The sequence below is a fragment of the Neocloeon triangulifer genome, unplaced genomic scaffold, assembly GCF_031216515.1.
Source record: "Neocloeon triangulifer isolate White Clay Creek 2 clone unplaced genomic scaffold, ASM3121651v1 ptg000004l, whole genome shotgun sequence".
Taxonomy (NCBI): domain Eukaryota; kingdom Metazoa; phylum Arthropoda; class Insecta; order Ephemeroptera; family Baetidae; genus Neocloeon; species Neocloeon triangulifer.
The window spans coordinates 258,600-276,189 of record NW_026775547.1 but is presented as its reverse complement, the minus strand read 5'-3'; the positions used below and the strand labels follow the sequence as shown (position 1 = coordinate 276,189).

The 17,590-nt window shown below is 40.2% G+C and overlaps 1 protein-coding gene across 6 annotated transcripts in view; it reads left to right on the top strand.

Annotated features, from left to right (window-relative positions):
• Window positions 1–17,590, top strand: part of LOC132193729 (whirlin) — a 94,648-nt gene that overhangs the window by 63,991 nt on the left and 13,067 nt on the right. For 4 of the 6 annotated variants that reach the window (XM_059614580.1, XM_059614578.1, XM_059614579.1 and 1 more), the window contains exons 8-13: window positions 412–626; window positions 695–887; window positions 1,432–1,581; window positions 2,910–3,049; window positions 4,192–4,345; window positions 4,534–4,638. In XM_059614580.1, the coding sequence (XP_059470563.1) occupies window positions 412–626; window positions 695–887; window positions 1,432–1,581; window positions 2,910–3,049; window positions 4,192–4,345; window positions 4,534–4,638 (957 nt within the window). The remainder of the gene's footprint in view (window positions 1–411; window positions 627–694; window positions 888–1,431; window positions 1,582–2,909; window positions 3,050–4,191; window positions 4,346–4,533; window positions 4,639–17,590) is intronic. The other 2 variants (XM_059614582.1, XM_059614581.1) reach the window with 1 other exon arrangement.

The window sequence follows — 17,590 nt, the reverse complement described above, 5'->3', positions numbered from 1 at the left end:
AGGTAAGGCATTTATGGTCATTTTCTTTATTGAAAAGTTTCTGATGACCTTTTTTATTTAATATCAAACGATACAAATCTGCAAATTTTATTTCTTGCTTAAATAATTGCAGAAAAATTTAATTCCATCTTTCATATTTTGGGAATCTATTGCAATAATAAATTTTGGAGATAAAAATATTGAAATTGCTTTGCATATTTTACAAATCCGTTGCCATGATCGTTGAGATAAAATCATTACTCATTTTCTTCTAAGTTTGTCATCGATTTATATATAAATTTTACAGTATTTTGTCCACAACAAAATTAGTAAACAAAGTTATGTTATATGCCTAAGATTAAATATTAGAAAATTTAATTTTATTTAATTCAAAACTAAACTATGCCCGTTTTTATCTTCTCCATTTGTTAGGTCGGTGACCAAATCCTGGAGGTCAACGGCCAGAGCTTCATGGCGGTGACCCACGACGAGGCTGTGAGCCAGCTCAAGTACCACAAGAGGATGAGTCTGATTGTGCGGGACGTGGGCAAGGTGCCTTCCTCGGGGGCGGCGCCGCCCCACACCTCGTCGCTGGCCCACGGCCACGCCTGGGAGACGCACCTGCCGCACACCTCGCGTAGTCCTGCGTAAGTGCTCAATATTTTAAAGAAAAATAATTCGTATATGTAAAAAAAAAATTCCTAAACACACACAGGGGGTGGCAAAGAGGGAGTCACGACCCGGGCGCGTCCGCGGCGCTGCAGATGGTGCAGGAGAAGGCGCGAGTTTTGCTTCCACACCCCGAGTTTGCTTCCCTCGACTATTACCAACGAGAATACGCAGCCAGGCAAATGGACGTTGAGGCGTTCGTCGCCGTGCTGCTCGAAATGCTCAACACCCCTGAAAAGGTATTTGTACGTGCATTGAAACGAGATGAGTAATTTTACTTGCAAATTATAATTATCACAGCGCATTTAACTTGCTGATTGTCAATTCGAACAAAGGCTGCTTATCGATCCAAATTGTTCTTATACGTTTTTGTAACATAATAATTTAATAATCAAAAACATTTGGTGCATTAATATATTGGTCTTTATGGAGAAAAAGTCTTCAATTTAATAAATATTAAATAATGTTAAAGTATTGATAACATTGATCTCAGGAGGGCTGAGCTCTATACGTCCATGTAGCTATATTAGAACGTTTGAGAATATATATTTATTTAATTTTAATTTTTATTAACATATCAACTTTTGTAATGTTTAAATATTAGAAAATTTGTTTTAATTTGAGGTAAATATAATCATACAATTTATTTAAAATTATAATTTAAAAAAATTGAATAAAAATACAATTCAATGCTTAGTAACAATTTCCTTTTTAATTTATCATAAAAATATAAAATAATTTTTTTTATGTTTTAATTAATAATATTTCTGTTTTAATTTCAAGTACACCCTGTTGACTGAGTTGCGGGAGGTGGTGCGTCCTGAAGACAGGGCGAGATTCGACGAGCTTGTGTACAGAAGAGAAGCGGAAGGTCAAAGATGCCGAGAATTGCGCGACCTGCTGGGTCACCGAGGAGGACAGGAGCACTTAAGGGTATGTCGAGAGCTGTTGAAAGCGAGCAGGGGTATACATTTTGTTTCCATTTCCACAACCCCTAATGAAAATCAACCTCCAGTGTAGTGTTTAGTGAACTAACTAAAAAAAGAAAAAGCGAATTTTCAGGAATAAATTTTGGCACGTAGTGCAATGCTTTAAAAATCTCCCCGTAGTTCCTCTAGATTGTATGAAAAAATTAGGGGGCTTTTCATAGCTATGAGAATATGCATGCTTGTTCATTATTAATTGTTTTTTTGATATATCATTACTTATATTTATTTGTCTAAAATCATGTACTACCTGTGGAGCACCTTAAAATTCTAAAATGAGTCCTAATTACAATAACTAAATAATCAACAAGTTATCAATTATTATTATTGTTGTCATCAAACGGGAAAATGGAGAAATTATTTTTGAAAGCCACTTTCTTACACGTAGCTTTATTTAGAATGTTACAATTGAAAACAAACTTAAGTCAATTTTGAGAGGTACACACCGCACCAGTCTTGAATAATTTTGAAACACACACAAAAAAAAGAGAAAGTATAATAAAATAAAATCGTGTTTTAAATAAGTGAGCATTTATTCTAAAGCACCGTGGCAAAAAGGAGAACACCGCATCATATGTGCTAAACAATGTGGCTCTCTCATACAATATAATTAGGATTTGTAATGCTAGAGGCTCACCCTGCTGCATTTGTATACAAGATCTCTCTCTATCTCTATCTCGAGCATTATGTTCCCTTTGAGCACTCTGTCTATCTTGTCTGTCTGATCTGCTCTCTGGTCCTTTCATCTTATATAATTATTCAGTAGCTGCTTGAACCCCTCTGATTGTAGGTGAACAACAAAAGAGCAAAGATTACCGTTGCACCGTATAAACCTGCAATTTTGTGACTGCATATTTGACTTACTTGTTCTCACACTCTCTGATTTTCCATCGAAAAAAAATCATCAATATAAATTTCACTGCACATTTTAATAAAAAATCTATACACTGTAAGAAATGATCACAAAAGTAAACCTCTTTTATAATATATTTGGGGGAAAATGTTGTGCTGACTTGGTGTGTTTGTGACTAAATTTTTTCTCTACATTTTTTTATCACATCACATATATTTTTTTTCCATGAATTCGCGCGGCTCTTTTTCTCTCAGTGTACCCGCAGCAGATCCGTGTGCTTTTTCTGTGGCTCTCCTTGTTTTTGTGATTAATTAATTGCTCAATCTCAATCGATCGGGCCCGATCGATGAACCAAGGCTGCTGCTAGTTGAGCACAATCTCCAATGAGAGAGATTTGATCTGATCGGGGGCGGCCATTCTAGGTGGGAGGGCACCATCCGGCGGCCTCGCCGCAACACCACCACCATCTGCATCACCAGGGTGCGCCCGACGTCGAGCAGCAGGACATCAAAACGCCCAGCGAGGACTCCGGCGTCGATCTCGCCACGCAGTGGGGCCCCAGGTATACCTACTCGCGAAAAATAACACGCTCGAAAATGGACTGGCATTCCTCATAAATCAAACAGACACGCACGTTTCGCCATCAATCAATCAATTAAACAGAAAAAAAAATAAATGATATTGGTGCCCTTTGTTGAAAGGCTCAGAAATTTTTTAATACTATTGTTTGGGGTGATATTTAAAATATAGAATTAATCATATGTTATCTGCAAACGCAGAGACTCCACAAAAGAAGATCCTGAAATTTTTTACAATAATTTAGGAAAATAATTTACAAAAATATTATAAATTTTTAATTTCGTCCTATTCAAATTTATTCTGATTTAGTTTCTTGGTTTGCTTTGATAAAACAAATCTCCTGTAAACGTAATTTTTTTTAAAAAAAAACAATAATTAATTATTTAATTAATATAAAATATACAGGCTAATAACTTCAATTGATTAATAAATCGTAAAAACCAATTTTTAAATTATTAAATAAAATGTTTAAGATAAATAATTACTAGTTTATCTTTAAAAAAATTTCAGATTTGCAACAAATTTTATTAAACACAATGTAATGTCTAACAACCATAAATATTTTTTTTTATCAGTAAAAAAAATAAAAATTGGGAATTTAATAAAACTTTAAAATAAAGAAATTGATCTACTGCCCTAAAAGAATATTTTCTATGTTATTGGCCCTTGAGATTTAGCTGGCCGAAAGAGGCATGGATAATGGAAAAATGAAAAAATTGAATAAAAAAAAATCCACCCATTATAAGATTCTCTAACTGTAAGAATTTCATTCATTCATTTTTTTTTGTCTTTGCTCGTCCACAAAACACGACATTGGGTTTTTACATTTAATTTTTTATTAAAACAATTTATTTGTTTGAAAGAAATGGAATTATGAACAAATCAGCCCAACCAAATCACTAGAAATAATTTTACAATAATGCCTGAGGTATATTATATAAAATAAATATAAATAAATTTACTGTGGTTTAAAATAAAACTATAAAAGTTATATTTAATCAAACTGTTTGTTTAGAAAATTTGTATCCTTTTTTCTTTTTTTTAATAAACGGTCCATTTTCGATCGGTGACCGTGCCGAGCGAGTTTGTATACAAACTTGATTGCCTGTACATAAACGTATATAGCGAGGCCACGTGGTATCGAACTCCGGCGGCGGTCGACTCACCACCCTCGCACCGACCCCTGCAACACATGCACGGTGCATGTTGGACGCACCAACGACCACCTCTGCGCACCTCGGACCTCGGCCTCTCCACCGACGAGCAAGACCCTCAGCAGGTCTGTGCCCAACAGCCAAGGGCTAACTCTTCTTTATACGCTAGATAGCTTCTCTGATGATACATAATTATTGATAACTTGGCCGATTTCGGTGATTTGGACTCATTTTGGCTCTGAATTTATTTATAAATAAATCGCGTTTGGCTCGTTCGCGAGACTGGTACGAATAATCGTGTCGATTCCGTCAGGACTATCGAGGCAATGGTAGCAGAAGACATTCCAGCCCGGGCGTCGACCAAGACGGCGAGGGCGGCGGAGACGGCGGCGCCAACAGGAGCCAGTATGACGCCAATGTGAGTACCCGTTTCCTTTTTTGCTTCTTCTCGCGCTGTCTTACTTACATTCTCTTCAAAACGACCGACTGAGCTCCGCAGTTAATTCCAACAAGAAAAGCACTGAATATAAATAAAACCTCGCAATAAGTCCTTGTCGTATTCTTTCGGAAGGAGGAGGATATAAAAAAAACACGTAAATGATGACTGACAATAATTAAATGCGATATCCAAGAGAAATAAATTTTCGCCTTTGTGAGTAGCGAATAGCAATTAAAAGGATTACAGCCAATTTTTAGAGTTATCAGTATCCAAACTATGTTGAATTTTTAAAATTTGTTTAAAAAAAACAGTGAAATAATTTAAATTTTGAAATTAAAAAATTAAAAGATACTTTTGCAATAAAATTTTGTATTGTTGAAAAAGAGGTTTTTCACAATGCAATAATAGAATTTTATTGATAACTGCAAAAATATTATTGCGAGTTTCATCCGCTTATTGTAACTTAATGGAATTATCCTTGTGTCAATGAACGTTTACTTAATTTAAGAAAAGTTGAATTTTTTTTCATTTAAAGCTTTCAAATCTTATTAATTTATATATAAAAAAAATCATTTAAAATGATTCCTCAAAGAATATTTTATCACAAAATTGGAAACTGTATCCAATTAAATCAAAAACATTTAAAGCTTCAAAATGGTGCTTTCTCTAATTTTTCTTTTAAATTAATTATTTTAAATTGTAAATATTCAAATGGAATAATCGATGCTAATTTTCAACAATTTGGAAATAGTAGAGTTTTTGCGTAAAAAGATAAATTAAACTTAATAAAAGGCAAAAATGGCTGAGTACAAACTATTTTTTATTAAATCAGAAATAAATTTTTGCATTAAGAGAATAATTAAAAATATTAAACTTGCGTGTTCAGAAATAATAAATGGGCTAAATTAATAGTAAAGTCACCTAATTACTTGATCGTCTCTTTCTTACCAAACTTTAATTGCTTATAAGGCTTAAGTTTAATTTTTTAACTCGCTGCCCACGATGATTGCCGAAAAAAGGAGTCATCTGGTCAGCAGAGGCTTCTTGTACTTTCGCCGGCGGTACCGTTTCGCTGACTAACTAGTTTGAAAGCGCGGCGACGGTAAGGCACGTCATTAAAACATCTATTCAATTTCGTCCATGCGTCTTTCGCTCTCGCCTTTTAGTTCAACTTTTACACTAACTTGGCCTGCAGGCGAGATTTATTTATCCAGTGAAAGTAATGAGAGATCATGTTCTTCGGTGCGAGGGTCGCGGAGCAAACGTGTTTTAAATATTCTTTTTGTATTTGAATATACACACGTTTCGACTGCAGGTTTACTTTCACTCGGGACAACCCTGAAAGTATAAAGTGAGTCATATGATTTTATATACCGAGAGCGTATATATATTAATTCATGTCACCTGCGCTGATTGGATTCTTTACTCTGGTGAAAACCCAGGCCAGAACGAAAGTGAAAAATGACAAAAAGCAGCTCGGAAGAAAAATGATCTCGGCCAACTCTCACTAACTCACTTCTGACTCGCTCAACTAGTTTTCGCTGTGTGCGTTACCGCCGCGCGGTGCCGCTGGTAAAAACCCAATTATTATGGCACACTTGCTCAAACAGGCAGGTACATTGAGCCGCGAGTGATAAATTAGGTGCCGCCGCCGCCGGCGAAGTAAAGGAGAAAAGGGCCCGTAATAAATATAACGAGATAGCCCTTGGAAAGAATCCAAGTAAACAAAGTGTTTGATAAATAAACGAAGGGAGTTTTATGACCAAATTGGTTTTGGTTGTAAAAAAGAAAAAGAAAATGTATAAGACACAAAATTCAACGCTTTAAATTATCACTGTATGTATATTTCTTCATAAGTATTGAAAAACTACGCAAAATTATCAATTTATGAATATTTCATTAAATTAAAATTATAATTTAAAATACACAATATTAATATAATTCGCAAAATTATAGACATCTGTTAGCGTTTTAATATAGTTCAAACTTTCTTGTTTTGAATAAATTAATTTGGCTATGATCAAAATAATGTTTAAATATACGTTTTCAAAATACAGAAATTGTCAAAATGAAGCTACAGTTGTTAAATCTTCATTATTTCTTGTACTAAAGCTTGAATAAATTCGGTTGGTTTGAAATCATTACACAGAGTAAATACAAATTTGTATTAAAATTTATTTACATGAGTCATAAAATGACAAAGCGGCGTTAAACACAAAGAGGTACACATGAACATACAGAGCTATTCTGTAATTAAATAATAAACAAAGAGAAATAGTCAGTCCACCCACTTGATTACCCACGCCTCTGCGTTTAGAATCAATAAACTAATTAAATACAACACATCGTCTGCTTTTCCAATTTGAAAAGGAAAATCATTTCCAGCATCACGCACCGCCAGTCTCTCTGCTCAAATCGCCAATTACACCAACAACAATCGCCCGAGTAAAAGTTAAAAACAAACGAGTGAAAGTCGGACGGATTTTCGCACCATCCACTCTGGTACTTTCTTACTCTCTTTTACTTTTTGGAATCGGCGATGATGTAACCAAGTGGATTAATATCTTCGTCCGTTGCTTCTACTTATTTACAGTCTCAGAAAAGTATTACTTTTATTTTTTAGCTAACTATCACACCGGAGTAAGAAAAGTTCACAGTTTTTCTTGGACGGCGCGCCGCAGCTCCTCGGTGGCTCTGTCCAGGTCACTGGTGCCCACCACGTTGTCCAGACTGTAGTCTGTTGGTGGCTCTGCGGGGTAGCGTCTCGCAGGCCTCCTGGCACCGTTGCCTCCGCCAGCACTTGAGGTGGCGAATTTCGGTCGGGGAATCCTCACCACCTTGACGTCGCTCATCCACGATTCCATTCTGAAATTGCAAAAATCATCAAAATGTGGTCAAATATTTTATTTCAATAATTATTTTTATTCGTTAAAAGGTTACATATAATTAATTTTAGTATTTGTTTGAAAAACAAAAAGAAAAGAAAATTCACTTTTCTGTATTTCTCTCTCTCAAAAGAATCAAATAAAAAACACCTAATATATAATTTAAGAATAAGTTTTTATTAATTAATCCATAGTTTTCCTTCAAATGAATAACAATTGAGAAGATTAACGGCCTAAATAATATTATTGACTTGAAAAAGTCTCTCAATTAAAGACTGATTATGCTGATAAAATATTATTTTGTATGTGAACATTTTTCAATAGCGCTATCAGAGCTTATATTGCTCGAGTATTTTGTCGGCCTGTGCCTTTTTTGAGCTTCCAGAGTACAAGTTTTTTTTTTAGCATTGAGCAAGATAAAAAAATTAACTGCAGTAATAATTATTCCGCGAACTTATTTTTATCAGCACTTTGTTTGCCATTGCTCCGTATCTCAATCAATTCAAGTCCTTAATGGATAAACCACTCGTCTCTCTCTTTAAGATAAGCTTGTCGTATAATTTGTTACAATGCCTTTGCTACCTTTGCAATTAATCTAATCTGAAATGCAAAAGTTTCTTTCGTTTTCAGCCTTCGATAGTTTCGACTGCGGTGCAATTAATGCCTAATTTAAAACATTTGCCTAAATTGAAACCGCGGCCAAGGGTGTGGCCGCCAACAATGTTGCACTTCTCGCTCGGCAACAATCGGTGAAATTAAAAGTGTGTGAGCAAGGCCAGCAGTCGTGCCGAAGAGTAGCCAAGCGTTTTATCCACTTATCCAGCGTGGGTTGCGCAATTAGCATAAAACATAATAAACCTTTACAAGAGCAAGAGAGTAGGCCAATAGAATATCATCAAGAAATATAAAACCGGGGTGCTCGTGTGTCCGATATGGAATCGTCCGCCGGCAATTAACGTTGAACGTTGGGCGATAGAACGAAGATAGTTGGGCCGTAAAATGGACCTGTTTTAATACTATATTCTTTTGAGTGTAGATCTGAGGCCACATAAAACTCATTTGATGACTTTGGGGTTGCCAGAAAACGCCAACAATAAATTCAGAATGGAATAATATGGAGCCGGACCTGCTGTGGGAAATTCTGGCCAGGAGGAGAAAATCTCTCTGTGTTCGGGGATCTCCGAAACGGATCTCTTTCTCGCAAGTCGTGAACAACTGCTGAAGAGCGCGGCTCGTCTTGTTTCTCTCTTAGCAGATTGAATTATTTGATTGTGCCTGCCGCGTTTTATAAACAAGTCCGTCGGCATAATTACAAGCCGAGATCAAAGCATAATGGACAGTCGCGGCGCATGCAGATAAATTTTGAGAGATAAAACACAGACTGCTGCTATGCACATAGTAAAGAAAGCATACAGTTGTGTTGTTTCGTCTGAATGACTGACGTGTCTGATGTGTTGTGATTTGCTCTCGTCGGTCACTTTTATCGCGATTAACCCCAAATAATTTAGAGCAAAGGTAAAAAGACGCTAGTTTTTTATATCATGTATGATTTAATTTTTGAACGTTAGAAATAATATTAATAAAGTAATAAAAACTCCTGGATAGAGAATAATTTTTTCATTCAATACTCTAGGAAGTATCGTCAGGAGCGATAAATTGAAATCATAAAGCAATTATATTAACCATACAGTACTAAGTTAATTATAGGAATGAAGCAATAATACACAAAATTTAAAATATAGTTAAAATTGATATAATAATCAATCAATTTGAATGTAGTTAAAAGAATTAAAGCTTTAAAATAAATATTTAAATAAAAATATCTTCAATAGATATGAGATATGTGCACATCTTCTGCAAGCTTAAAAAAGGGACAAGACACAAAGACACACTTGACCTGATAAAAAAAATTATAATAATAAATAAAAATGCAATAATATTATGTGATAGTACTATTAAATTTTAATTTATTATTAAACAAATAAAAATATGATTTTTATATAATTTATAAATCTTAGAAATTTCATTAATTGCAAAATCTTTTTTACTTTACAAAATATGGCTTTTCATTTTAAATGTCAATTTCTAGTCACACAGAAGTGCCTATTTAAATTTCATCTTTTACACCATGTGTTAACGGTGCACCGTGGAAAAACGGCCCACCGTATCAACACGGCCCACCGAATCAAAACGGCCCACCGTTTAAAACGGCCCACCGTTTAAAACGGCCCACCGTCTCAACACGGCCCACCGTCTCAACACGGCCCACCGTATCAACACGGCCCACCGAATCAAAACGGCCCACCGTTTAAAACGGCCCACCGTCTCAACACGGCCCACCGTATCAAAACGGCCCACCGTATACACACGGCCCACCGTATCAAAACGGCCCACCGTATCAAAACGGCCCACCGTATCAAAACGGCCCACCGTATCAACACGGCCCACCGTTTCAAAACGGCCCACCGTATCAAAACGGCCCACCGTATCAAAACGGCCCACCGTATCTACACGGCCCACCGTTTCAAAACGGCCCACCGTTTCAAAACGGCCCACCGTATCAACACGGCCCACCGTTTCAAAACGGCCCACCGTATCAACACGGCCCACCGTATCAAAACGGCCCACCGTATCAAAACGGCGCACCGTATCAACACGGCGCACCGTATCAACACGGCCCACCGTATCAACACGGCCCACCGTATCAACACGGCCCACCGTTTCAACACGGCCCACCGTATCAACACGGCCCACCGTATCAACACGGCCCACCGTATCAATACGGCCCACCGTTTCAAAACGGCCCACCGTATCCACACGGCCCACCGTTTCAAAACGGCCCACCGTATCAACACGGCCCACCGTTTCAAAACGGCCCACCGTATCAACACGGCCCACCGTATCAACACGGCCCACCGTATCAACACGGCCCACCGTATCAACACGGCCCACCGTTTCAACACGGCCCACCGTATCAACACGGCCCACCGTATCAACACGGCCCACCGTATCAATACGGCCCACCGTTTCAAAACGGCCCACCGTATCAACACGGCCCACCGTTTCAAAACGGCCCACCGTATCAACACGGCCCACCGTTTCAAAACGGCCCACCGTATCAACATGGCCCACCGTATCAACACGGCCCACCGTTTCAAAACGGCCCACCGTATCAACACGGCTCACCGTATCAACACGGCCCACCGTTTCAAAACGGCCCACCGTATCAACACGGCCCACCGTCTCAAAACGGCCCACCGTATCAACACGGCCCACCGTATCAACACGGCCCACCGTTTCAAAACGGCCCTCCGTATCAACACGGCCCACCGTATCAACACGGAACACCGTATCAACACGGCCCACCGTATCATCACGGCCCACCGTATCAACACGGCCCACCGTATCATCACGGCCCACCGTATCAAAACGGCCCACCGTATCAACACGGCCCACCGTTTCAAAACGGCCCACCGTTACAAAACGGCCCACCGTATCATCACGGCCCACCGTTTCAAAACGGCCCACCGTATCAAAACGGCCCACCGTATCAAAACGGCCCACCGTATCAAAACGGCCCACCGTATCAAAACGGCCCACCGTATCAACACGGCCCACCGTATCAACACGGCCCACCGTTTCAAAACGGCCCACCGTTTCAAAACGGCCCACCGTATCAACACGGCCCACCGTTTCAAAACGGCCCACCGTTTCAAAACGGCCCACCGTATCATCACGGCCCACCGTATCAACACGGCGCACCGTATCAACACGGCCCACCGTATCATCACGGCCCACCGTATCAACACGGCCCACCGTTTCAAAATGGCCCACCGTATCAACACGGCCCACCGTATCAACACGGCCCACCGTATCAACACGGCCCACCGTTTCAAAACGGCCCACCGTATCAACACGGCCCACCGTTTCAAAACGGCTCACCGTATCAACACGGCTCACCGTATCAACACGGCCCACCGTTTCAAAACGGCCCACCGTATCAACACGGCCCACCGTCCCAAAACGGCCCACCGTATCAACACGGCCCACCGTATCAACACGGCCCACCGTTTCAAAACGGCCCACCGTATCATCACGGCCCACCGTATCAACACGGCCCACCGTTTCAAAACGGCCCACCGTATCATCACGGCCCACCGTTTCAAAACGGCCCACCGTATCAACACGGCCCACCGTATCAAAACGGCTCACCGTATCAACACGGCCCACCGTTTCAAAACGGCTCACCGTATCAACACGGCCCACCGTCCCAAAACGGCCCACCGTATCAACACGGCCCACCGTATCAACACGGCCCACCGTTTCAAAACGGCCCACCGTATCAACACGGCTCACCGTATCAACACGGCCCACCGTATCAACACGGCCCACCGTATCAACACGGCCCACCGTATCAAAACGGCTCACCGTATCAACACGGCCCACCGTTTCAAAACGGCCCACCGTATCAACACGGCCCACTGTCCCAAAACGGCCCACCGTATCAACACGGCCCACCGTATCAACACGGCCCACCGTTTCAAAACGGCCCACCGTATCATCACGGCCCACCGTTTCAAAACGGCCCACCGTATCAACACGGCTCACCGTATCAACACGGCCCACCGTTTCAAAACGGCCCACCGTATCAACACGGCTCACCGTATCAACACGGCCCACCGTTTCAAAACGGCCCACCGTATCAACACGGCCCACCGTATCAACACGGCTCACCGTATCAACACGGCCAACCGTCCCAAAACGGCCCACCGTATCAACACGGCCCACCGTATCAACACGGCCCACCGTTTCAAAACGGCCCACCGTATCATCACGGCCCACCGTTTCAAAACGGCCCACCGTTTCAAAACGGCCCACCGTATCAACACGGCCCACCGTATCAAAACGGCTCACCGTATCAACACGGCCCACCGTTTCAAAACGGCCCACCGTATCAACACGGCTCACCGTATCAACACGGCCAACCGTCCCAAAACGGCCCACCGTCCCAAAACGGCCCACCGTATCAACACGGCCCACCGTATCAACACGGCCCACCGTTTCAAAACGGCCCACCGTATCATCACGGCCCAACGTTTCAAAACGGCCCACCGTTTCAAAACGGCCCACCGTATCAACACGGCTCACCGTATCAACACGGCCCACCGTATCAACACGGCCCACCGTATCAACACGGCCCACCGTATCAACACGGCCCACCGTATCAAAACGGCTCACCGTATCAACACGGCCCACCGTTTCAAAACGGCCCACCGTATCAACACGGCCCACCGTCCCAAAACGGCCCACCGTATCAACACGGCCCACCGTATCAACACGGCCCACCGTTTCAAAACGGCCCACCGTATCATCACGGCCCACCGTTTCAAAACGGCCCACCGTTTCAAAACGGCCCACCGTATCAACACGGCTCACCGTATCAACACGGCCCACCGTATCAACACGGCCCACCGTTTCAAAACGGCCCACCGTTTCAAAACGGCCCACCGTATCAACACGGCTCACCCTATCAACACGGCCCACCGTTTCAAAACGGCCCACCGTTTCAAAACGGCCCACCGTTCAAAACGGCCCACCGTATCAACACGGCCCACCGTATCAACACGGCCCACCGTTTCAAAACGGCCCACCGTATCAACACGGCTCACCGTATCAACACGGCCCACCGTATCAACACGGCTCACCGTATCAACACGGCCCACCGTATCAACACGGCCCACCGTATCAAAACGGCGCTCCATGTACAAACGGTGCACCGTGTATGAGCGATGCACCTAAATTCCACTTCCGAACCTGCATGTTTAAACAGCGCACCGTGTTTAAATGGCACACCGTGTACAAACACGGCATGTAAAATTGTTTTGTAATTAGATTTATTTATTTCTGAGTTTAAATTTAAGAAAAGTGTCACGGGAAAATTAGTAAAATCAGTTTTTTCACATAACTTTTCGTCCTGCAATTTTAAAATCGCAGACACCATTCCTATAATGGTCTCTCTCCCTCTTCATTTTCTCTGCCGCCGCCGAGTCGCACATCAACATAAAATCTGCGCGAAATGGTATAAGTCTTCGAGGTTGACGTGCCTGCACGAAATTCCATGCGCAAAAAGCGCGTACGTGATATACGGTGCAAATCCTCTTTCTCGGAACCTCGCCGTTTTCGCAACCGCTTTTTTTTTCATATTACAATTCTCAAAAGCCATGCATCACCGCGAAGCATAATAGATAAAAATTTCTATTTCACCAGAAATCAGGCCGCTGTCCATCATCGAGAGAACTTCACCGTCCGTTTGTTATCGCACGTCGAAAGAAAAAAAAAATTCAAGTGCATGCGAGCGTGTCTTGGGAACAATCTCGCTTTTATGATATCCGACTTGTGTTTATTTGTTCGATATCCGTCGGTTATTGTTCGCCGTGGAGCGAGAAAAACGAACGGTTTCGGTGCTCCGAATGGCAAACAGCACCTGACCTCCCACGCGCCCCCCTCGATGCAAACGAACGATTCGTCTTAATCGCTGTCGCGGCAGCGATTTGTCCAGATTAACCTCTTTCTGCCGACGTCAGCACTTCTTCTTCTCGTGCACTCTAATTGAAAATTCAAATCAGCTTCTTATTCAAATCAGAGAGTTTTAAAATGGGATCTGAGAAATTCAAAAGAGAGAAAACTCGATTCTCAGACCGTGGGAAGGCTGGATAATTTTTTCGCGCCATTATATTTTTATATTTTGAAACATCTTTACAGCCGTTTATAATTAATGCTCATTAAAAGACGAGTCTCGGGCAGAGAAAGTTCGAGGCAAAATTAGAATTGAACCCGTTTTGAATTCTATTTAATGGAAGCAAATTCGCGCATTTAAATTTCTGAATCAGGTCGTCGAGCGTTGTTGACGGAAATAATGCGATGCCTTTTAATGCGCCTGCTGTGTTATGTGACCTGCATGCGTGACGATTCCTCAGCGTGCTTTACTCCACTTAAACGGTACAAAAAAAGTTCAAGAAGTGTTTTCATTCGTAGTGGCAGACGAAATAAATAAAACTCTGCTGGCAGCGGCGTCTCTTTTTGCCGCTTTTCATTCTAAAGACTATTGAGACTGAAAACAAAACCTGACCACGAACTAGTTCAGCAGGCCAATTTAATTGGCGGCCAACAAAAATACATCAACGGTCTATTTGGCTCAAGGCACCGGCGAGTGCGAATCTTATCTTATCAGTTCGATTGAACTGCCAAATTTAGCCTCAATTGTCGTTCCTTTGCCTTTTTATTGCCAAAATTAAGGGCAAGGTTGCGTTTCTGTTCAGATGTTATGATATAATCGCCGGTATTAAAAGTGTCAACATGATGTGACAAGTGTTTCTCACGAAAAACAAGGTCTTGATTGTCACGAAGGAAAATTTTTAAATTGCCGTCAAGAAATTAATCGTGAGATTATTTTGAATTACAATATTTTTAATTTAGTCCAAAGCCAAAAGCAAGGACAGATAGATTTAAAACCAGAATCCACTGATAAAATAAAAAAAACAATAATTAATAATGATTTACAATTAAAAAAAAAAAATGATTAAAGAATTGCATGTATCTAAAAAAAATTCAAAATTTCTTTTACCGAGTTTAAAATTTATTCTGATTTTTACGGATTAGGTCATACCTTACAAAGATCATTGCCTTGTCGGTTTAAAAGAAACAATTTCCTGGTTAAAATAAATGTTTTGGCTCTTTAGTGAGTAGGAAATTGTTTTTTTGTAATTTAACGCCAAGAGGAAAATACAATAAAAGTCTTATTAATTTAACAAGGAAATGTTGAGATTTAATTCACCCATCAGATAACATTGTTAAAAGTTTAAACTACTGACCAAGTTTCTATTTTTCTCTCATTGTCAGAAATAAAGACACCATTTTAAAATTATGTAAATTTATTATTTATATTTACGTTCACCAGAATTTAAAATGAAATGAAATAAAAGTGAAAATGCTTCACAATTCAAACGTGGCAATTCTCATTAGTCGCAGCCGCTGCAGCTGTGCAAAAAGTAAAAACTCTTCCTACGCGGAAGTGCATAAAGTGCGTGAAGCGTTTTCAAGTTTATACAGACACGAGCGAAACGGCTGCGACGTGTGACCACTAGATTTTTCACTCCGATAAATTCGCAAATTATAATTCACTCGAGAATGACAAATTGGATGAATTTCATCCGAGTTGCAAAATTTCTGCGCGGTGTTTTAACTTTTCATCTGATTCAGCACAAAATCGCTCGCTGCACTTTTATATAAAAATTCGCCGTGATCCGGCGATATTCGCGTAACTCACTCGATCATGCAAGCAGATTATGACTCGGCACGGAAGTGAAAGGGCACAGGCAGGCAGCCAGATAACACAATAAAAGCGCAGAGAACGTGAGAGAGTTAACGAGAGTGGAGCTTTCTGCCGAGCTGCAGTTTTATCAAAATTTATTGCCGTGCATCCAGCAAATAATAATAATACTGTGTTGCTGCGCTTCAGCCATTCATTTTCTTTTGCAGCCGAGGGGAAAATTGTCAGAGCGCAGTGTTGTTTATGCTCTTTAAAAGAGACACACGGCGTATCTCCTTTTAAAGAAAAAGGAGACGTTCGGAAAAAGGCTCATTTGAATTTAAGATGCGCTGCTATTGTGTTTTTGTTTTCCAATCGATTGAATTCAAATTGAGCTTTCTCGGCGAAGAAAAAAGAACTAGATTCTCAAATAATATTTTCACAATTCGATTCGGCATCTCGCAGCGTCTCGGAAAAGGGAGCAAAAACCGCAAAAGTGCCCTTGAGAAAAACCGCACGACTTGCATCTCTGGTCATTTCAAAGCCAGCATCTCTCGCCGCCACCGCAACTGGAGTGCAATTTATATTCTGAATGATGCTAGCTGGGTGTCAACTTGAACTCTCCGAGCGACAATAAAGGACTGCTCATTTGCCCACGCGTTAAATTAAACATAAGCGAGGGAGAACAATGTGGCGCTAATGAAATGTATTTGTGCTGAGCAGAGGCTTCACCACATAACTGTTCCGATTCCTCATTTGAGGCAGGGCAAAAAACCCGCACAGCAGAAGGAGGCAGACGAGTTTTTGCCAAGATATATGCTTTGAAAAGTCATGCAGCCGTGTAATTATCGCACGCATGTGAGAATTAGTGTCATTTTGCAAATAATAATAAAAACGTTTTCTTAATTTCGCCTTGAAATGTATAACTTTTCCGCGGTCAGCAGTTGCAAGTTTCAAGGTGAATTTAGCAGGCCAATTAAAACTTGCTAATGGATTGGATTGACACTAATAAGGAAAAAGCTAAGTGCAATCACTTCAGTGCTCTGAGTGATTGTGTGGTTTTAAATGAATAAGAGATTTATTTTTACTTTTATAAATATAAAAAAGCGTTCATCATTTAATGTTTCCATTAAAGGCATTCTCATGTAAAGATGTTTATTCTCGATTGTGAAAGTTGACGAAATTTCATGACTGACATTATAATAGTAAAATAAAATTTCTCACTCTTGAATCATTCTTCAAAGTTCACACATTAAATTTCTAGCAAAAAGCATTTGAACCTCATAATGGATAGTCATTCCTGATTGATGCATAAATATCACGTTAGAGAAGAAAGTTGCTTCTGTTGGGATAAACGCAAACCCACGTTTAAAATATTTAGGTGAGATTTTAATAAAATCTTTCAAATCATTATTAAGACGTAAATTGTCTGAAAAAAATTAGAAAAAGGGAATTTGTCAAAAATCAATTGATGTAAATCTATTAAGCGAACTATAGCAAAATGTTATGTATGAAAAATTATCCATTATCTAGTTTAATAATTTTTATATGTGCAATGCAAACAACCAGAAATACTTTTTTACAATTATATCCACGTTTTATAATCATTCTCATTAAAACTTAATTTCTTCAAAGGAGTCAATTTTAACGACTTTCCTTATAAAATTAAATATAAATAAGGAAATTTTACTTTTGAAGCCCCCATGTGGTTGGGCCTTGAATCAAACTCTTTTAATCG